The sequence below is a fragment of the Musca autumnalis genome, unplaced genomic scaffold (genome assembly GCF_047663935.1).
Source record: "Musca autumnalis isolate F117 unplaced genomic scaffold, ASM4766393v1 scaffold_5, whole genome shotgun sequence".
Taxonomy (NCBI): domain Eukaryota; kingdom Metazoa; phylum Arthropoda; class Insecta; order Diptera; family Muscidae; genus Musca; species Musca autumnalis.
Genome location: NW_027412088.1, coordinates 3,218,399 through 3,241,618, shown reverse-complemented (window position 1 = coordinate 3,241,618; position 23,220 = coordinate 3,218,399). Strand labels below are relative to the sequence as shown.

At 35.6% G+C, this 23,220-nt stretch overlaps 2 protein-coding genes across 4 annotated transcripts in view; one reads left to right on the top strand and one right to left on the bottom strand.

Annotated features, from left to right (window-relative positions):
• The window catches only part of Sik3 (Salt-inducible kinase 3), a 64,660-nt gene that overhangs the window by 23,224 nt on the left and 18,216 nt on the right, over positions 1-23,220 (top strand). The gene's annotated exons all lie outside the window — the stretch shown is intronic.
• Positions 16,119-19,650, bottom strand: LOC141406791 (probable cytochrome P450 28d1). 2 transcript variants are annotated; one of them, XM_073992824.1, is made up of 8 exons: positions 19,344-19,650; positions 19,196-19,295; positions 19,030-19,137; positions 18,786-18,887; positions 18,293-18,712; positions 18,112-18,238; positions 16,739-17,008; positions 16,119-16,391 (listed from the first exon to the last, which is right to left on the bottom strand). In XM_073992824.1, exons 1-8 carry the CDS (start codon positions 19,523-19,525, stop codon positions 16,228-16,230), a joined length of 1,473 nt encoding a protein of 490 aa, XP_073848925.1. In that variant the 5' UTR covers positions 19,526-19,650; the 3' UTR covers positions 16,119-16,227. The 2 variants fall into 2 exon arrangements, with proteins under 2 accessions (XP_073848925.1, XP_073848926.1); XM_073992825.1 differs by having other exon boundaries at positions 19,196-19,215; positions 19,344-19,463.

The window sequence follows — 23,220 nt, the reverse complement described above, 5'->3', positions numbered from 1 at the left end:
TGTGGAAATTTTTAGTTATGGGTAGGATAAGTACTAAATGGTACTAAATATGGTACAATTTGGATTTCATTGATAGATTTGGAATCGTGATATTGGGAATTAAAATTGATGTTGGAGTGTTGATAGAGGTAGGATTAGAAATTCGTACTTTGGATACGAATAGTACTAAATGGTACCAAATTTGGATTTGAGTGATCGGATATATCTGGAACCCTGAAATTTGGAATTAAGGTTATTGTTTGAACATAGCACTGAGATAGCTTTGAAAATTTGTACTTATGGGTACGAAAAGTACTAAATGGTACTAAATTTGGTACAATTTGGATTTGAACGGTGAGTGAAGAATTGAGGTAGTTTTCGAAAACCTTACTTATGGGTACGAAGAGTACGAAATGATACAGTTTGGAGTTGGATAAACGGATACACCTGGAATCTTGAGATTTAGAATTACGATTACTGTTTTTATTTTGTATTCAAGTTAGTGTAGGATTGAGACATGTCGTCGAAAAACGTGCTATAAGTGTACTCGATTTCTTGGGTGTAGGGACTGTGCTGGAATCTGTATGTTTTGGAGTTAGAGTGAGTATTGCAACGTTAATGTGTAATGTGTTAATGTGTAAAGGTGAGATAAGGCTGATCTTTTTGAAAATCGAACTAAAAAGGGACGAACAGTACTAAAATAAATATTGATAAAAATTCGCCATTTTCATATTATATATTGTTATTTGTTTTTATACCCTTTTCGCATACGAAGTAGCGGGCAATTTGCTAGTATATCTATACTTATAAAAGAGTTCAGTAATGATGACTCACTGACTGAATGATTCATAATCAACGCCCAGACTAAACGGCTAAAGCTAGAATCTTGAAATTTTGGGTGAGGGTCACTCTTGACCCGAAGGTGTCAGATAAGGCTGGATTTTTGGAAATTCGAACTAGAACGGTACGAAAAGTACTAAAAGGTACTAAATATGGTACCCTTTGTATTAGGCAAACGCGAAGAGCTAGAATTCTGAAATTTGGAATGAGGTTCACTGATGGAGAGTTAGAAAGGTGTATCAAAGGGTTTTTGGAAATTCGAACTATAAGTGTACTAAAAGTTACTAATTTAGTACCATTTGGTATTACGTGAACGGATAGAGCTAAAATCTTGATATTTGGAATGAAAATCAAGGTTTAGAAGATGAGTTAATATAAGGAGGTGGTTTTGAAAATGTGTACTCATGTGTACGAATAGTACTAAATGGTACTAAATTTGGTACAATTTGAATTTGGGCGAACCGATAAAGTTGGAATTCTGAAATTTGGAATTACTATTACTGTTGGAGTGTAGGTTTGAGATATAGAGGTAGTTTTCGAAATTCGTACATATGGATACGAAAGGTACTAAATAGTACCAAATAAGGTACAATTTGGGGGAACGGATGGAGCTGGAATCCTTAAATTTAGAATTAGGATTACTGTCGGAGTGTAGGATAGAGGTATTTTGGAAATTCGTACTTTTGGGCACGAAAAGTACTAAATGGTACCAAATTTGGTACAATATGAATTTAAGTGATCGGATAGAGCTGGAATAGTGAAATTTGGAATTAAGATTACTATTGGAGTGTGGGCTTGGGATACTTTTGGAAATTCGTACTTATGCAAACGAAAAGTACTAAATTCGTACTTGTGGGTAAAAAAGTACTGAGAGGTACTAAATTATGTACAATTTGGATTTGGGTGAACGGGTATAGCAGGAATTCTGAAATTTGGAATTAAGATTACTGTTGGAGTGTAGGATTGAGGTAGTTTTAGAAACTTTTGATTGTGGGTACGAAAAGTACTAAATGGTACCAAATCTTGTACAATTTGGATTTGGGTGATCGGATTTAGGTGATCGGATTTATTACGGTTATCGGATGCAGCTGTAATCCTGAAATTTGGAAGGTTACTCTTGGCGTGTAGGGTTGATGTAGTTGTGGAAATTCGTACTCATGGGTACGAATAGTACTAAATAGTACCAAATTTGGTACAATTTGGATTTGGGTGAACGGATATAGCTGGAATCCCGAGATTTGGAATAAGGAGTACTGTTGGAGTGTAGGATTGATAAAGTTTTCGACATTTTTACTTATGGGGAGGAATAGTACTAAATGGTACTAAATTTGGTACAATTTAGATTTCAGTGATAGGATACATTTGGAATCGTGAAATTCGGAATTAAAAGTGCTGTTAGAATGTTGATAGAGGTAGGTTTGGAAAATAGTACTTTGGATACGAATAGTACTAAATGGTACCAAATTTGGATTTGAGTGATCGGATATATCTGGAATCCTGAAATTTGGAATTAAGCTTATTGTTTGAACTTAGCACTGAGGTAGTTTCGAAAATTTGTACTTATGGGTACGAAAAGTACTAAATTTGGTACAATTTGGATTTCGGTAATCTGATGCAGCTGCAATCCTCGCATTTGGAATTAAAATACCTGTTGAAGTGTAGGATTGAGGTAGTTTTGGAAATTTTTGGATATGGGTGCGAAAAATATTAATGGTACCAAATTTGGTACAATTTGGATTTGAGCGAACGGCTAGAGCTGCTATCTTGAAATTTGGAATTGAGTTTACTGTTGGATTTTGTTTTGGAAGTTCGTACTTATTTTTACAAAAAGTACTAAATTTGGTACAATTAGGATTTGGTAGTCTTAGGGGTACGAAGATGGTTCAATGCATGGTACAATTTTGTATTAGACTAACGAATAGACCTGGATTCGTGAGATTTAAAATTAAATATGTACCATAAATATACGAATTGTACTATATGGTACAGGATTTAGTACAATTTGTTACTGTGTAAAGGGAATTTTGAAATATTAGGAGCAGGTTTGTATTTATATGTAAAGTACTAAATAGTACCATAAATGGTTTTGGGGGAAGAGATAGAGCTGGAAATGAGGATCGTGGTTGGTGGGTTAAGCCGTCTTGGCATTGAGCACCCCAATTAAAATATCTCAACAATTATGGCTGGCTCTTGATGTGTAGGCGTGAGGAAAATCGGACTTATGTGGTACGAATAGGACTTACATGGAAATAAATATCAATTAAAATAGGTATTAGAACAAAAAGTTTTCCATGTTCACTGTTCTATATTATATATTTTTTATTTGTTTTGTATATCTTTCCGCATACGAAGTAGCGGGTGCTTTGCTAGTATATATATATATATATATATATATATATATATATATATATATATATATATATATATATGGGAACTGGGTATAATGTCCAATTTACATTAGCAACTTTTTCGTCATTTAGAGCTGTTTCGTCATTTATTTTCTGAAACAGGCAACATTTTGCGTCATTTACCATACAAAATTAAATGACGATAGCTGCGTCATTTATTCTAAACAACGCACGAAAACACCATACTATTATATGCAACCATGCTTTTTCGTCATAAACTGCCAAAAAATGCAACTGTTTTATGATGTCTTTGTTTGTTTGTGTGTGTTGTGAAAAACAAAAATACTCAAACGACGACAAAAGTGTAAATAAATGTTTAAAAAACTTGCAAAAATTAATTTTTTTTCAATTTTGAATTAAGTCAAGTTATTTTTAGTAAACATTAGTGTTGTGAAATTCTTATTTTTCGGAATTAAAATTATTGTGTGCGTGTGTATGTGTTATTGTATCCGTGTGTATGTGCGATTGTGTGCGTAAGCAAATGACGCAAAAAAACAGATGTAAATACACTTCATTTGTTTCTAGGATTTCGTAAAACGAAATCATTTAATGTGCATATGTAAATTGGACTTAATATACGTACTACACGTAGTGGTATAACATATTAAAATACAACTCTACATGTAAAATATAAAATGTAAACCCGCCCTCTATATTTCAATAGTAGTTTTAAAGCTTTTGTATTTTTTATTTGTCATTGTGAATTAATAGCTTTTAATAATGTGATTGATCTTAAAATTTCAACTTTAACAGACGAAATGCAACACTGTGAAATATATTTAATACTACTAGTTTAAGCAACTGTAAAGTACTAATTTAATCATATGATACTAGAGGCTTCTCATGAGTTGTACCTAAATAGAGTGAATCTCAAATTTAATCACTTTGCAATCGGCAGTCGAGCCACTTGTAGTCTCGTCCATTCTTGTAAAATACATTTTTGGCAGCTACAATGGTTAGGATTTTATAATAAATAAAGCAATGTTTAAATAATTCACTAAAATTATTACATGTGTTTTAATAAAATCCTACATATATATTTACGAAATTTCTGAATCGACCAAAATTCGTTTTGAAGAAAACTGAATGCAATGACGGGCTCATATTTTTTTTATACCCTCCACCATAGGATGGGGGTATATTAAGTTTGTCACTACGTTTCTAACTACTCGAAATAATCATTGTAGACCCCACAAAGTATATTCTTGATCAGCGTGCAATTCTACATCGATATAGCCATGTCCGTCCGTCTGTGGAAATCACTCTAGCGTCCGAACGGATTGACGTAGGTTGATGAAATTTTGGGAAAATATGTTATATTTACGTAGGACTTTTGGTATTGAAAGCGGGCTATGTAGGTCCACGCTATCGTATAGCCCCCATACAAAATGACGCGTGACGCGTCGTCGTTTTAAGGAATTTTTAAGATATTTGGCCCATTTTACCACCGAATTGGTAGTAATTCGGTACTTTGTGTCTCCAGAGGCCAAAAAATATTCCTACCAAAGTTGGGTTATATAGGTCCACGTTTGGTATAGCCCCCATATAAGGCCCCATATAAAGTACGCGTCATTTTAATATATTTTGAATGTATTAGTCCCATTTGACCACAGAATTGGTTGTAATTTGGTATTTTGTATCCTCAGAGGCCAGAAAACATTCCTACCAAAGTTGGGTTATATAGGTCCACGTTTTGGTATAGGCCCCATATAAAGTACGCGTCATTTTTGTATATTTTCAATGTATTAGACCTATTTGACCACAGAATTGGTTGTAATTTGGTATTTTGTGTCTTCAGAGGCCAGAAAATATTCCTACCAAAGTTGGGTTATATAGGTCCACGTTTTGGTATAGCCCCACATATCGCCCCTTATAAAGTACGCGTCATTTTAATATATTTTGAATGTATTAGACCAAAGAATCGGTTGTAACTTTGTATTTTGTGTTTCCAGAGGCTAAGAAACATTTCTACCATAAAATGTTTATATAGGTCCACGTGTTGATATAGCCCCCATAATACAATATCTCCCGATTTTCGATATTTTGAACGTTTTAGCCTCATTATCACACCGAGATGGCTGAAATTTGGTATTTAGTCTTCTTTAGGCGTATACAACTTTCCCCCAGAAATTTGTAGGTATAGGTCCACGCCATCATATAGCCCCCATAGAACGACGGTACCTTCCGAATTTCGGTATTTTGAAGGTTGTGGCCACATTAATCCACCGAAATGGCTGAAATTTGTGGTGGAGGGTATAAAAAGTTCGGCCCGACCGAAATTAACGCTTTTCTTACTTGTTCATATTTTGCATATGCACAAAATATGCAAGTAATTTTTTTTGACGAAAATCGTCAAATTAAATTTGGAAAATCATCATAAAGTGTTCTAAATTAAGTTTATTGCCGTTAAACGTCGATTTCTTAGCAGATTTATATGTTATTAATTATTATTCCGCCACAGCAATAAATCTGGACTAAAAGACTTAAATATACATAGATATAAACAAAATTGGTTTTCACAAGGTGAGAAAATTTTCTATAGCCCAGTCTTCTTATTACAACATAAGTTGCTTTCCTATACAAATTAGTTCAAAAACTCAAATATGTTGATAGTTTCTGCTCGGCCAAAATTGTCTGGCAGAAAAACAAATTAGCTAGACATTAAGACTAAGAAAATATTGAATAGTACATAAAATCTTTCATATTTTACTAAAAACATATAACTTCCCTCGGAGATTTCCACACGGAAAATAATTTTAAAAAGTGAAATTCTTTTAAAATCAGTATTTGTAAAACGTTGAAAACTGCTATATTCGCTTAATTATGGCGTATTCTAGTCGAATCGACAAAAATATTCCCTTTTTGGCCATAAATATGGAAATAAAAAATTGTGAAATTGGGGAAAGGGAACAAATTCCGCACGGAATTTTTAATAAATAATACCCTAAGGGTATTATGTCTTAGTGAATGAGTTTGCAAAATGGAAAAGAAAACGAAATGGACCCATAGTTCTTTTTGATGATATGCATAGATTCACACTTGTCCGTCTGGCCATATATTTTTGAAAACAAAATACTGGTCACATTTATTGACCAATTCGCATACAAATTGGAGAAGATTTGTTTTGGCCCTAGGGCTATCCCTATTTATCTTGGTAAGAATCGATTCAGATTTGGATATTGCTCCCATATATGTATATAGTATAATCTCGATAATCCGTTCACCACAGGTTTCGGCGGTGTCCGAATTATCAAAATGTCCGGAACGAATAGTAAAGAAAAATTATTTTCTATGATTAAATCACTCGTGGTAGTTGGGTATATAATAATACTTTTTTAAATTGTAATTGCTAATACCGAAAACTTAAATGAAATATAGAAGTAAAAAGTGCTCTATGTTTAAAAAATTGTGGAATTTTTTGCATATATTTTGAAATTTGAAGCAATAAATGTAGTGTTTCGAGTTCATTATTTCTCCAAATATTTTATTCTTGTCTCTCTCTTCAAACTTTTATTTTAACTTTTCGTTCATAATTTTGCGTTTTTAGGTTACCAATTTTTGTCGGTAACTCTAAAATAAGTTACAGAATTCCACTACTGGAATCGTAAATTTTACTCTGGTACTTTTTCCCATTTTGTGCTATAAAACGTACCCTTATTCCAAAAACTAGAAAAAAATGCGCTTTTATCTAAGAAAAGACGTTAAACGACAAAAAACTTAATTTAGAACGCTTTTTGAAGGTTTTCCAAATTTACAGCGTGTTTTTGTAAAAAGTTTTTGCCCATTCGTTCGTCGATTTCATGAACGGAGACACAATTTGGTTTTCATAGCGGTTGACGTTTGTATTCGTGTGACACAAATGAAAGCTTTTTATTTTCGTAATTTTTTTGGTTTTCGTAACAAAATCAGTCGAACGAATGCGTCAAAAATAAACGAATGGAAAAGACCCATCGTTTTGAATGAAAATTAAATAATTTGAGTAATAAATGGCACAAAACACACGAAAAGGGAAGGGAATGCAATTTTATTTATTTACATAGAAGCACAAGCGTATATGTAGAACCGTTTATTCATATTATCACAATTATTTTTGGACAAATTTGATTACATTGTTTTCTTATTTTTTGTTTTTCATCTGTTTATAGGGGTTGCCATCAAGTAACACATTTTACGTGCAGATGCCTATGCAAAATTCACAAAATAAGTATCATGGAAACCCTGAAATATAAAAGCTTTTATGAAATAGACGAAAGCTTTCAGATAAAAACGAATGGTTCGTACAATTTTACAAGAACCAAATTTTGAACGTATACGTTTTAGTACGAACGGTTCGTGTGACAAGCAAGCATTTTTACAAAAACAGCCTGTTAGTTGACGATTTTCGTCAAAAAACACTTGCATATTTTTTTGAATATTTTTGATATGACCCCAAATATCGAAAAATTTACCGCCAAAGCGTCTAGATCCAAAATCCATCGGATAAGAAATAAAAAACATGCCAAAATCCGATGTCTATTTATAATGTTAAAAGGCGGGATCATATTTCTGAACAGATACAGCGTTTTTGGGAATTTCGTTTATGGCTTATGTTGATCGTGGTAACATGCTTTTTTTCCACAAGATGGTTAGAAGTGGAATACCTAAGTCTTTTCGACCAATGTTTACATTTTCCCGGTCAACCCGGAATCCGCAGATACGTATTCCCAGAATATCTTGTTTAATTTTTGAAAGATAATTTTTGGTTCGTGTTGCGAGGTGTAGGAACCAGATTTCATTGGAGTTACGCATATTTTCGCACTCAAACAATGTATTTCGAAGAAAAAATACTGATTACTTTCTCAACTCTTACAGCGTGTTTTTGTAAAAAGTTTTTGCCCATTCGTTCGTCGATTTCATGAACGAAGACACAATTTGGTTTTCATAGCGACTGACGTTTATATTCGTGTGACAAACAAATGAAAGCTTTTTATTTTCGTAATTTTTTTGGTTTTCGTAACAAAATCAGACGAACGAATACGTCAAAAATAAACGAATGGAAAAGACCCATCGTTTTGAATGAAAATTAAATAATTTGAGTAATAAATGGCACAAAACACACGAAAACGGGAAGGGAATGCAATTTATTTATTTACATAGAAGCACAAGCGTATATGTACATCCGTTTCTTCATATTATCACAATTATTTTTGGACAAATTTGATTACATTTTTTTCTTATTTTTTGTTTGTCATCTGTTTATCGGGGTTGCCATCAAGTAACACATTTTACGTAAATTCGACCTATAAGTTACTAAAAGTTACTAAATTTAGTACCAATTGTATATTTTTAGCGAATATAGCTAGAATCTTGGAATTCGGTATGGAAATCAAGGTTGGGAAGTGGTGTTTATAAAAGGAAATGGTTTTTGAAATTCGTACTCATGTGTACCAAAAGTTTTAAATAGTACTAAATTTAGTACAATTTGGATTTGGGTGAACGGATAGAGCTGGAAACAAACATTTTGGATTTAAGATTATTGTTAAAGTGTAAGATTGTGATATGGGGGTAGTTCTGTAAATTCGTACTTATGTCTACGAAAAGTACTAAATTTGGTACAATTTGGAGTTGGGTAAACGGATAGAGCTGCAAACCTAAAATTTGGAATTAGGATTACTGGTTAAGTGTAGGATTGAGATATTGAGGGAGCTATGGAAATTCGTACTTATGTGTACGAAAAGTACTAAAGTGTACTAAATTTGGATTTGGACAAACTGATAGAGGCGGAATCCTCAAATTTGGAATAATGACTAATATTGGAGTATAGGATTGAGGTAGTTTTGGAAATTCGTACTTTTGTGTACGAAAAGTACTAAATGGTACTAAATTTGGTGTTGGGTGAACGGATAGAGCTGGAAACCTGAAATTTGGATTACTGCTGAAGTGTTGGATTGAGATGTGTAGGTATATTTGGAATTTCGTACTTATAAGGTACTAAATTTGGTACTATTTGGATTTGATTGAACGGAAAGAGATGGAATTCTAAAATTAGGATATACGATTGGAGTATAGGATTGAGGAAGTTTTGGAAATTCGTACTTATTGTGTACGAAAATTACTCAATGGTACTAATTTGGTTTTGGTTTAACGGATAGAGTTGGGATCCTGAAATTTAGAATTACGATTACTGAAGGAGTGTAGGATTGAGATAGTTTTTTGAATTTCTTACTTATGTGTACTAAAATTACTAAGTGGTACTAAATTTGGTACAATTTGGATTTGGGTGAAGGGATGTAGCTGGAAATTTGGAATTAAGATTACGGTTGAGATATGGAGGTATGTTTGGAAATTCGTACTTAAAAGGTACTTAAGATTAAGATTGAATATTGAAATTTGCAAATACGACTACTGTTGGAGCATAGAATTGAGGTGGTTTGGAAATTCGCACTTATTGTGTTTGAAAAGTACTAAATGGTACTAATTTCGTTTTGGGTGAACGGATAGAGCTGGGATCCTGAAATTTAATATTACTGTTTAAGTTTAGAATTGAGCGGTGGAAAATCGGACTGATGTGTACGGAAAGTACTAAATTGGGTACAATTTGGATTAGGCTGAACGGATAGAGCTGAAAACCTGCAATTTGGAATTAAGATTACTGTTGAAATGTAGGATTGAGATATGGAGGTGGTTTGGGAAATTCGTTCTTATGTGTACGAAAACTACTAAATGGTACTTAATTTGGATTTTGGTGAACTGATAGAATCTGAATCGTGAAATTACACTGACCAAAAAAGACCTTGTGTAAGTAACATCCTTTACAAACTTTATGTATAAACATTTGAGGGTAACCAGAGGAATAAGAGTAACTAGGCGTTTACACCAGACAGTTTGTCTTCAAATACAACTCTGATTTACTAACACATACATACATTTGTCGGCTGTCTTCCAGCTGTCCATCATTTTTTCACAGACAGTCGCGTTAACAAATTTTTGACATTTTTGTGAAAAAGAAGTGAGATAATTCAAATGTGCTGAAAACAAAAGAATATGTTCAAAAAGAAAATATGTGAATGGAAAACGAAACGAAATCGATGATTTTCATTAATAATTTTACTTACAACTGTTTTTGCAGTTGTCTGGACGCCTACGTCACACAGGCAAGTTCTGGGTTTTTGACAATCAATACATGAACTCAACTGCCCTGTCATGTGTAAACGCATGGTAAGCAACGATATTGGACAAACATCCGAGAAATTGAGTGACATTGAGTTTATTTGTATATTATTCCCTTTCCGCATACGAAGTAGCGGGCATTTTGCTAGTTCTTTTATAATCTTTACATTTTTATTTTCCTTTGTTGCTTTTTTAAATGTTATTACTGATTCGGACTTTTCAACATAAAAACATGTTTTTCTGATATTATTTGGTTGGGGAACCAGGATATTGGAATGTATTTTGCGAATATTGGAATATATTTTGAGAATGTATTTAAAAATTGGATATCTTTTTGAAGTAGGATATGTCAAAGCATTAATTTGTTTTGTAATAATATTTTATTTTGGCCTGAATAGGCTTAATTGTTACTTTATGGATTAAATAAATAAAAATAAATTAATTTATTTTGTATTATAGTTGACCTTTGGACTTATTCTTCTTGGTGTTTTGGTTTGGCTTGAGGTCATGGAACATAAAAACAACCATTTGTAGTTGGTTTTAATGTATCACTTTATTTTACCGATATTTCGATCGTCCTCGACGATCATCATCAGGGATTTGACTTTAAGTAGAAAAAACAATAACATATTGTTACATAAAATGTTTAAATAACAAAAATATTAATTTAGCAATAATTACATTTTTGTTGTTTTAAGTTAATGAATTGGCGAAATTTCCACTTCCACTCATGTTCTAAGGTATTTTCCAACTGAAGTATTTTTGTGTTTCTCTATAGTGCTTCGGTAGATTTGAGCACAATTCTCCGTATCTGTCTTGTAATTAATACGATATTTTGATGGTACATTAATGATGTGGAGCATTTCCAACATATATCGCCGTCTGCAGTTATTTTCTTGCGACAGTATTTGTACATCATTTAAGTCAGGTGTGTGTCCTGTTACTGCACAGTGTGCTGCTAGTGCAGTTTTTTGTTCCATAGGTTTGCTTTTTATTCTTTTGTCTGATTTATGTCCACTTAACCTTGTTTTTAATTTTGTTTTGGTTGTCCCGACGTAAACCTTTTCGCAAGTATTGGAAATATCACCATTACATTTGATCTTGTAAACGACGTTCGATTTTTCTTCGTTTGGAACTTTCGCCTTTGTGCGGCTGAAAAAAACTTTAACTCAAAACATCCACGACGCATAAAAATAAATACCGCTACAAATTTCATACGCAGAGTACTCAATATAAGTGATAACAAATTCCACGCGAGCAATGAAATCAAAATAAGGAAGATTCTGGCCATGAATGACTTCCCAAAAAAGACTATCAGTGAATTAATCAAACAGGTTAAAACCAATAAAATTGGCTACACAGAACCAAAAGCAGAGAAGATATATAAAAGAGCAACGTATGTGCCAGGCTTCTCTGAACGTTTTTCTAATTCAAATCTATATAGCAGAGAAAAATACCAAATTGCATTGAAAAGCAACAATACCAACAACAACTTTTTCAGCCGCACAAAGGCGAAAGTTCCAAACGAAGAAAAATCGAACGTCGTTTACAAGATCAAATGTAATGGTGATATTTCCAATACTTGCGAAAAGGTTTACGTCGGGACAACCAAAACAAAATAAAAAAAGCAAAAGAATAAAAAGCAAACCTATGGAACAAAAAACTGCACTAGCAGCACACTGTGCAGTAACAGGACACACACCTGACTTAAATGATGTACAAATACTGTCGCAAGAAAATAACTACAGACGGCGATATATGTTGGAAATGCTCCACATCATTAATGTACCATCAAAATATCGTATTAATTACAAGACAGATACGGAGAATTGTGCTCAAATCTACCGAAGCACTATAGAGAAACACAAAAATACTTCAGTTGGAAAATACCTTAGAACATGAGTGGAAGTGGAAATTTCGCCAATTCATTAACTTAAAACAACAAAAATGTAATTATTGCTAAATTAATATTTTTGTTATTTAAACATTTTATGTAACAATATGTTATTGTTTTTTCTACTTAAAGTCAAATCCCTGATGATGATCGTCAAGGACGATCGAAATATCGGTAAAATAAAGTGATACATTAAAACCAACTACAAATTGTTGTTTTTATGTTCCATGACCTCAAGCCAAACCAAAACACCAAGAAAAATAAATTAATTTAAAAAATATTTTTTATTTTTTTGTTTTATTTTTTTATGTCTTTTATTTTAATTTTTTATTTTTATTATTTTTTATATACGCTTTTACAGAGTTTATAATTTGGAATTTCCTCCTACATTAATATTTTCATTTTAAAAATGTGATGTTGTTTTGTTGCCTGACATGGGAAGCGAACCCAGACTTTCAGAGTGCAAAGCAAGTATGATTACCACTGCACCACCGTGTCATTTAATCATCAGATAGAAAAATTTCACATATTTGTTCAATGTGTTGAATTATTAAATAAATGTAAACAATCGCCTTGGAAGTCACTCCGAGTCACTATGAAGTTTCGGAATACGCGATAAGAGGTAATCGTAATAATGCTATAGAAATTGTTTTGTGTAATGCACTAACGATCTTCTTTGGCGTGTCTCCGGAGTGTCGTCATAGGCGAGGGAGTGAGAAAATCACTTTATGTGTATGTATGCATAATAACAATATTGCCTAGTTTTTGTTAGTTTACAGTGGAACCCTAACACTTTCAAACCTGTTTCCAATTTTTTGACATTAGGTTAGGTTGAAGGGATGTAAAATTAAAAAAAATCAAAAAGTACTAAAATGGTATTTTTTGGAGAAAAAGTAAAACAACAAATGCAATCAAAAAATTCCTGCTGGTTTTTCTTTAGAAATAGAAATTTTCTTCGTTCAGAGAGTATTTCTACTTGAACATCTTAGAAAAATCGTCGTTCGCTCATAGAATTTTGTATGGGGAAATAAGTAATTTATTCGTAGTTAGGGGTCGAACAACGATAGAGAACGAATGACGTACCGTGGAAACGGCACATTAATCTTGGCAGTACCATGGTACAATCATTACAAGGTAGGGCATAGCAAACAGCTGATTACAATTTTTTCTATTTGTTTGCTTATTCTTTTAAATCAGTTACATGTATTGTTTTGAAAAATATGACAAAATATTTTATACATATCCCAGCAAAATTTGACGGAAGGGGTTCTTTGCGATGACGTGATTTCATGTCATCTTTTGCATTGGTTCAAAGGAAGTCGTGGAAGATCCGATCTTTTCATTAGGATTTGAACCAATGAAAAGGAAGTCGTGAAAGATCCGATCTTTTCATCAGCATTTGTACCCATTCCATCGATCCAATAGAGATGATGTTTGTGTTTTTATTTACACACCTGTTTATTTTCATTTTGGTATGTTCCAGTACTGCAAAAATCTACTAATTTTTACTATTTTTTCGGATAACATAAAGGAAAAATTGTTATCGTAGTAAAAATAAGTAGATTCTTGCAGTTTCTGGAACAGACCAAAGTTGTTAGAACTGTCGTCGTTATGTTGTCTTACATTTCCTGCATATCAAACAACTAAAACTTCTAAACAATTGGTATTATATGAAGTCCCAACCATCGAGCTAAAAATAGAATCGGACTGCACACATTGCTATTTTAAAAGTTCCCTTGTCTGTTCTAAATCTGACATAGAATGAAATCAATCAAATCTCGCTTCTTGGAATTTGAAAAAAAGTCCGAAACGAAAAGGAACAAGAATCTGAAAATAACGAAGAAACTACTTTTGGGAAGAAACAATTAAAAATAAATTAATTAAGCATAAATGGTATTTTCCATAAAAAGTCTCTCCTCCCCGTTCGTTACATTTTGTTCTTAGAGATCCCTAAAGCAAGCCGGGTTGTAGATCCCTACATATTTCCGTCACTAAACAAAAGAGTATAAATTACCAAAATGTTGTTATAAAAAAACAAGATTATAAAATAAAAGTAATTTACGAAATAAAAATACTTAAAGGAGTGCATTTGGAGTCCATGTCGAAATCTGAACTGGTGATGGGAAGATAATTGAAAAAACCTTTTGTAAGATGAAAGAATATCAGTTGCGGAGAACGGAGGAAGTAATCTTTTGCGTTGTAAACTTTTGAAAAACTAAACTGATAAATTAAATTGTAGTTATTTCATGAATTCGTTTGAATTAATAAAGAGTTTTGTTTTTCATGAAAACCATATCTCAATACAGCATTTCCATTTTCCAAACAATATGAAAATTTCATGCCAAGGGGTTGGTGAAAATGACATGCCAAAGCATTGGTTAAAATGACATGTCAAAGCATGGGTGAAAATGACGTGTCAAAGCATTGTTAAAAATGACGCATTGGTTAAAATGACATGCTTAGGATCCAGAAAAGAACGTCATCTTTTGGGGTCCACGCTCATATAAAATTCATCGATGAAGATGCTAAAAAGATGACATGCTAGATCACTTGCACCCATGATTGAATGTCATCTTTGGCATCGAACATTTTGCTGGGTCAGTTTCAACATATCGTCGGTGTTAAGTGTTCCATACGCCAATTTTGAAATTTCGAGTTACAGACACGTTTCAAAGTTTTCAACCCTGCTCTTTCTTAATTTCTAGTCGGTTTTCCTCTATCTCCTATAGTTCTCAATAAGTTCCATATCCACTTTGAACGCAAAAAATCTGCTTTTTTGTTCCATATCCATAAAGTCTGGCGTATGGAACAAAAGAACTTTGAACTTTTTTGTTCCATATCCATACCGTTTGGCGTAGGGAACAAAAAAAGACAAAAACGAATTGCTCCTCACAAAAAATGATGGCGTTTGGAACAAAAAATTGCCCAATTTTGTGAAGTTACGAACAATGTGGCGTATGGAACAAATTGTTTTAAAGGACCAGGTTTAAAAACTGAAGAAGAATAGTTTTTAAATCAAGATTTTTTAAAATGTTGTATTGTTATATGAAACTAAAATTTATTTTTGCTTAAATTTAACGCCTCCCGCTTTATAAAAGACATGTAAGATAATAAAAATGTCAGAAAATGAATTAAAATAGAATTCTATTGCCACTACCAATAGTTCAAAAACGATTATTGATTTTTTCGAATGAATTAAAGGATGAAATAAGACAATAAAAATATGCTAATAAAAATTATATTTTTCGAAAGTGGAGAAGTCCACTCCTTAAATAAATGTAAAGGAAACATATAACAATGGTCCCTTAAGCATTTATCTTCTACAGCAACTGTTTTATTGAAGCTCCCGAATTTTCAGTTCTACAGCAGCACTTCACATAACGGAGGTGAAACACAATTGAGCAAAAGTTTGTTTGTTAAAATGTGACATAAAGTGTTCCATGTGACACAAATTGCCAAAAACATGAAAAAAAGATCCTATGGAACAAATCAACAACCTTTTGCATTAATAAAAATTGGCCATAACTTCTAGACTATAAAAGATATCTGAGACTAAAATCAACTCCTAATATATTCTTTGAGTTTTGTTAAGTAGAACTGAGCTCTTAAAGTATTGGATTTCTACATCACATCTAGCCTGTACGGACTAAAACATTAACTTGAGTTTTTCTTGAATCAGGCAAATGGTGTATGGAACACTTAAGCATGACACCGACGATATGTTAATTTTCTACAATATGGCCGATGTGTATGTAGGTGTCATTTCTTGTCATGAAAAATATGCTTAGGTCACTGACTCTCTTATTGTGGTCTCCAAATTGTATTTCGTAAATGAAAAAAGTTGAATATATCTTTGAATAAACATATAGCTTTTATTTTATTACATGTTTGTTGTACCATGTTGGTACGCCCATATGCAAATGTTTTAAAATTACGAATGGCGATTGTATCCCCACATTATAGTTCCTTCAGGGTTAAAAATATACCACCGTCTAAACCAGTTATGAAGCCATGAGCAGATTGGTAATTGTCCTTACGCGTTTGCTCACTAACCCCCAGTTCAAAATTCATAATTATCCTTGCGATTGCAGCTTTTGTCTGCGCTAAACCGAACGTCATACCTGTTGAAAAAAGAAATTGAAAAAAGTTAAGTAGATAAAATAATGGCCTGTATCACTAAGACAATTCGAATACAAATTCGTTCGAATCACGACCAAACTTCTGTTTTTGAAAAATATTTGAATTGTTTTTATTTTCAATCAAACATTTCCTACAACAATATGAGTTTGGTAGTAATTAGAACGAATTTAAATTGGAATCGTCTTAGAGAAACAGACGGGAAATGGAAAACTTTCGAAAAAGGCAAATGGTGTCAACCTGTTAGGAATAACGTTTCATTAAATTACAGGCGTAAGGTATAAACAGATTGGTGTTAGTTTTTATAAATCTGTACTAAGCTAGAATATACCCAGGCAAATGCGCGGACCGTCGCCAAACGGCATATATACACCCATATCCTTAAATTTTTTAGTGCCACCGTTTTCCTCGGAAAATCTTTCTGGAATAAATTCTTCCGGCTGCGGATAGTACTCTGGATCGTGATGCATGGAATGCAAGGAAATAATGCATACATCTCCAGGGCGTACATGTACATTGACGCCATCCGTATTTTGAAAGGAAATTGCTTCCGTGCAGAGCTTTGTCATAAATGGCAGAGGTGTAAAAATGCGTAAGGTTTCTGGAGTCAAAGGAATTAATTAATATATTATAATTTAATTAATAACACTATGCAACACTGAAAATGCAAACAACTTCTAGTATGCACTTTTTGAAAGTACATATTTAGACTACAAAAACCCTAGCAGGATTTTGTCCTGTCAGATCCACTTCGGATTTTATGGCCTCATCTAAACCGGGCTAAATCTACACTTTATTGCGTTTATCAGGCCTTTATCTCAGAAACGAATAGGAATTTGGCCTTGCTGTCTTTAGCAATATTGTAGCCCTAAACTAGTAGATCTTATCTTTTGAAAAAATTACATTAGAAAAACTCCATCTAGGGCATCAAAATCTATAAAATATAGAAAATTTTACATAATTGCTGAAATTCTGGTCAGTATCGGCTAAACTATTGGGAGTTGAACCCAGTAACCTTTTGCAAAAATCTTCCAAATAAAGTTCTCAACAATTCTTTAGAACATTCTGAAACTCTAAAATGCTTACTTCATGTTGTTTCAGCGGTATTTTGCATCATATCTTTTACAGCACGTATTTCAAACACAGTTCACACCAACAGTTTATTCTCGCATTTCGGATTTCACCACAATATTGACATTTTTATTAAATTGTCGTTGAAAAATGTATTGAAAACAACGGGATAGAGGCATTTTACAACAATGACATGTTCTGAAGAGTTGTGTATTACATTCCAGGGAATATTTTTCTGAAAATATTCAGGAACAATTAACGGTTTTGGAGATACGGTGCGAAATGTATAAAAATTGTGGCATTTTTGCATATATTTTGAAATTTGAGGCAATAAATGTAGTTTTTTGAGTTCATTATTTCTCCAAATATTTTATTCTTGCCTTTATCTACAAATTTGCTTCAGAGATCAGAAGAAGATTCGCATTGGTTTCAGAGATATAGCCCCGAATTTCTTTAAAAACTCAATATTTAACCATGTGTAGATGGGACCATAAAATCCGAGCTGGATCTGACACAACGAAACCCAACTAGGGTTTCTTGTCGTTTGGGTCTGTACTTTCAAAAAATCCTCAGTTCGAATTGTTTGCACAAGATCACTTTAAAAATGTTGCACAGTGTAATTTACACGTTTACCTGCTACACATTGCTCTAAATAGGGGAGTTTCATTAAGTCGTTGAAGCCCAAATCATTCTTATTAGCAGCCATATGATCCTGTATTTCCTTTCGCAATTTTTGTTGTTTTTCACGATTTCTGGCCAACTGACATACAATTGAAATTATCTCGACAATAAGCATCTTTGTAATATAACTTACCAACAAAAGACTGTGACTTATTAATGTGGCGGATGTTTCGAAACCATCAAAATGGAATGTTAACTGGTGTGCCAATATTTCTACATCGTTAAGGCCCTTTTTGCACTGCAAGTCCAACATGTGCTGGAGAAAATCATTTCTGCTGGACGTACTTTTTCTGGACTGTAATGCAGATTCAGTTAGGCGCAAAAAGAAACAGTCTGTTTCTTTGGGAAAGAATCGAACGTAAATAAAGTGCCGGACAGCGGGAAATATTCCTATGACAAAAAAATATTTAAAAGCTTTGAATGTTTGGGCAATCATTCTCTTTGACATATCGAAAAAAGTGGGTTTCTGTTCATAACTGGTTTCTTTGAAATTTTCAGCTTCTATGCCCCAAACTACATCGGCTACAATTTCTGCTGTGTAACGTAAAGACACCTTCGAAAATCGTCCAATTAATATTATTATGAATATATGTACATATAAACGTTTTCAGCATCTGCATACATACCTCTTTGGCGTCAATGGTGAATTCTCCATTACGACCCATTTGTTTCAAGTATTTTACCAATTTGTCTCCAATGGTCTCAATAATCGGATACATGCCTCTTATCTAAGAGTAAGGGACAAGTTTTGTATTGTTTTGTCAAAAAGATTATATAATGTAGATATTATAGAATTGACATGATTTCAAGCTAATAAGCTTTGCCAGATTCTTGTCAACTCTTATTGAGTTTTCTTGTACTCTTACGGACCTTGGAATTTGTTAGACCTGGTACGATTTCAGCCCTTTTGATTTTCCATGCTGTAGACGGCAAGACAAATGGATTACTCCCAGATATTGGTTCCCTGCGGCGATCCATCTGTTTTGTAAGGTTTACGTTATAATTGTTTCGCGTTTTAATCAATCTGGAGTCTTACCCATTTTGAGGACTCATTATCTTGAAAACATTTGAAATTCTTAATTAAAATATCTTTACATAATTCGGGGCCTACGAATCGCGTTTGACCCTTAAACTGCCTGTAATGAAGACAATAATTTAAGTTTCTGCATTTGGTATTACCTTACCTATAGATATCATCAAGGTCGTAAATAAAGTTCTTGCTTCCCAACACGGTGCCAGGAAATGTTCCAAGTAAGATTTTTGGTTTTGGCCCTGGAATACTCCTTTTAACCCAGTGATCAAGGTGCCATGTCAGGTACACGTAAAGACCAAGTAGATAGAAAAACAGGGCGTAAATAAAAAACATAACGGATACAGCAAAACCTTTCGCTAACTTCGTTCAACAAAGACTTGAACGTCCAAACGGTTGTGTAGAGAACATTACCATCAGTTATATGTATGCTTACATTATCAATATGAAAGTCGGTCTGTGACCGATCTATCTTTTAATAAATAAACAATCTTATCAAGTTCTTTGACAAACGAGAGAGGCAGAGATTTAATGCATGAATTAAAGTCTATGTCGTTTCTTGGCGAAGTTTGTTATTTTAACTGAAATGTGTTCTCCCAAATTCCATAGACGCGCATCCTATTATACCGTTATTGTTGTTTTTGTAACAGTGTTTTTTGTTATGTTTATTTGTTCGTTCCTCTGTTCAATCTGGCTCTGGGTCTATCTCCAGTTCCAGAAAAGTGGCTGCTTCGATGGGATGTAGCCACAGATCCACTGGAGTTAGATGGGTAGGTTTGGCGGGGCAGTTGAAAAGGTTTTGTGTGTCGTGCGGGCCCATGCCGCATACTGGGCATATGTCTTGCACGGCGCGATCGATTTCCGCCCAATACGAATTTAGGCGACTGCAATATCCCGAGCGTAGTTGAGCCAAAACTACTCTGGTTTGTCTCGGATGTACTCCGAGTACTTTATTTACACTATAATTGTTTAAGGCCTTGGCAACTGCGTCCGTGTGAATGCTATTCAATCCTGCTTGATATGCTTGTTGATCTAGGGGTTCTCACCTGTATCGTTCGACCTCTCCCTCTAGAGCATGGATATCCTTCCTGATCTCCCTGAATGGGCCGGGCCTACCCACAAGATGGTGATTGGGATGGCTCACACGATAACATCCAAGCAGGTACTGCAACGAAAGCATCTCATTGTGTTGCTTTACAGGAAGAATTTTTACCTCCTCATGTAGATGGTCCACTGAAGATTTGAGGAGGCACCCTGTCGCTGTTCTCAGGGCGGCATTCTGGCAAGTTTGAATCTTTTTCCAGTTCGAATCACACAATCTCGGGGACCAGACTGGAGCCGCATAGCTTACCACAGACCGACCTATCGCGTTATACGTGGCCAACAAGGTTTCTTTATCTGCACCCCAAGTGCTGCCGGCCAGGGACTTAAGGACCTTGTTCCTACTTTTCAACTTGTCGCAGATAGCTGTGGCGTGTGCGCACGACGTGAATGTAGTGTTGAATGTGACCCCTAAAATTTTAGGGCAATTTGTGGTCGGAATTCTGCTACCGTCGACCACGACATTCAACTCACGTCCAAACTGCGCTGTCCATGTGGTGAACAGAGTGGCTGTAGATTTTGTGGGGGAAATCTGCATATTCCTCGAATGGAAAAAGGTGGTAAGATCGGTTAAATAGTTGTTCAGTCTCTCACAGATGTCATCAGGATAGGTACCCGACGCCAGGATCGTGCAATCATCCGCATCGTCACGATCTCATTGCCGTGTGGAGGGGGTGGAATACAGGAGAGGTAGAGGTTAAACAGTTCCGGAGATATCACCCCACCAGCGCTGTTGTCGTGCTGTGTTGCTTACGGAATCCATGTTGATGATCGGCAACTTGATAGCTATTTCTGATACTGGGGAGGAGCAAGGCCTCAAGTGTCTTTGCTACGGGCGACAAAAGCGAAATCGGTCTGTACGATTCACTTTTGCTGGCATCCTTGCCTGGCTTCCGTAGTGGGACCACCCTGCCCATTTTCCAGACTTCGGGAACAACGAGGGTGGCTAGCGACAAGTTGAAGACTTTGGTGAGATACTCGACTCCCGGCTCATCCAGCTGCTTCAACATTACCATGGAGATTCCATCAGTGGATGATTTAGCGTTCCTGATGGCATTGGCAACATAATCCATTGTAAATTGTGGTGGTTCATCCTCGGCAGGAAGAGATCTGATGCGACGTAATACTCTTCTCTTCGCCCTGTCACTCTCGAGATGCTCGACAAACTGTCGATTGAAATTACTTGCGCATCTCTTCGGGTCAGTCAACGTAACGTCGCCAAACATGACTGAGGTCCTATCTTTCCTTCTTCCAGGGTTCGAGAGTGACTTAACCGTTGCCCACAATTCACCTATACCGGCTCCAATGTTGCAGCTCTTCAGATGATTTAACCATTTGTTCCGCTTATGCTCGCCGACCAGCCTGTTAACTTCCAGTGTCAGCTCCCTGACTCTGGGGTCATTGGGGTTGATACTACGAAGCTCATCACGCTCATTTGCTAATCCCGTCGCCTCTGCTGGGAAATTTGGTCTTACTTCGGGTATTCGACCAGCAGGGATATGGCGAGCGGCTGCAGCAGTGATGATGTCCCGGAACGTCCTTTCCGCTACCCGAACATCAGAAGGATTGGGTAATTCTCTGAAGCGGTGATTGGTGAACTCTCTGAAACTCGGCCAATCAGCCTTTTTATGATTGACGAACGTGCGGCGTTCAGAGGTGATGAAGTCGGGTGGTCTGCTAATGGAGACAATTATGGGGAGATGGTCTGATCCAAGGGAAATGACGGGTTGCCAGGTAACGTCATTTGTCAGACCAGGTGACACGATGGTTATGTCAGGCGAACTGTGACACTCTCCTCTAATTCTGGTAGGGGCGTCCTCATTGACCGTGCAAAACGTAGAGCTATCAATCTGCTCAGCCAGCGCTGTACCTCTTTGGTCGTTTCCGAGGGCCGAATGCCACATCTCATGATGCGTATTAAAATCCCCCAGGACCAGACGATTATGACCTTGCAAGAGCGGGCTAATGTCAGGCCTATAAGCAGGGATACATCTATTTCTCGGCGGGATGTATACATTCAGCAACTCTATCTCGGCAGCTCCACACCTGACTGCTACCCCCATACATTCCATGTACGGGTCATTAGAGACAGGCTCAAGCGAGATAGGTCTGTATTGGACAGACTGGTGCAATAGGAAAGCCAATCCCCCACCTCCACTACTGGTGCGATCTTTCCTCAGAACATTGTAACCATCACAACGCTCTAAGCTGTGGTTGTTGTTCAGCTTGGTTTCCTGCACCGCCGCGACCTTGATGTTCTTCCGACTCATAAAATCTACTATCTCCTCGATCTTACCTCGGAGTCCATTGCAATTCAATTGCAAAAAGGCTGCATTTTCGGGGATTGGGACAACAACGGCTGGTGTTAGAGGCTGCGTGTGCGGTTGTTGTCGAGGGGACTGCGGGGGAGTTTCGTAATCAGACGACGAGGGAGTCTCGTAATCCGACGACGACTCACTGGGGACTGTGTTCACACAGCATGCAGCAACATAGTCCCTGTCGTAGTCCCTCACGTGGACGAGTCCAGAGCAACCCCTTAGATGCACCCACTCCTGACATCTATTGCATCTCACCGAAGGTTGGATGTGGGTGAAGATGCGGATGTGACAAACTGAGCACAGATATATTGGTCCTGGGTTTTCCTCCGTCCCGGCTCGGACCAATAGAATTCGGAGCAGGCATTCCGGGATATGCTGCTCCCAATACAGAAAAACGAAACAAATACGAACATGTACACACTGAGGTGGCTGCCGCTGGCCGGAACATTGGTTTTGTGTTGTTCCGGGTCAATCCGGTAGGAAAGAACCCGCTGCCGTGGGATTGCCGTTATTGCCGTTGGGATTATATCGTTATGTGATATGTTTATTTCGACAACAATGTTTATAACACATTTTGGTCCCAAGATTAGTTAATACATTTTAGTCCTAAGA

What these genes read in the sequence shown, in the direction of transcription:
- LOC141406791 (XM_073992824.1), bottom strand. Translation starts at nt 19,525, where the DNA reads ATGTTTTTTATTTACGCCCTGTTTTTCTATCTACTTGGTCTTTACGTG. An exon ending in CAGGTCTAACAAATTCCAAG is followed by an intron (nt 18,888 to 19,029) that starts GTCCGTAAGAGT and finishes CCTTACTCTTAG; the next exon opens with ATAAGAGGCATGTATCCGAT. An exon ending in CGGTCCGCGCATTTGCCTGG is followed by an intron (nt 16,392 to 16,738) that starts GTATATTCTAGC and finishes TTTTTTCAACAG; the next exon opens with GTATGACGTTCGGTTTAGCG.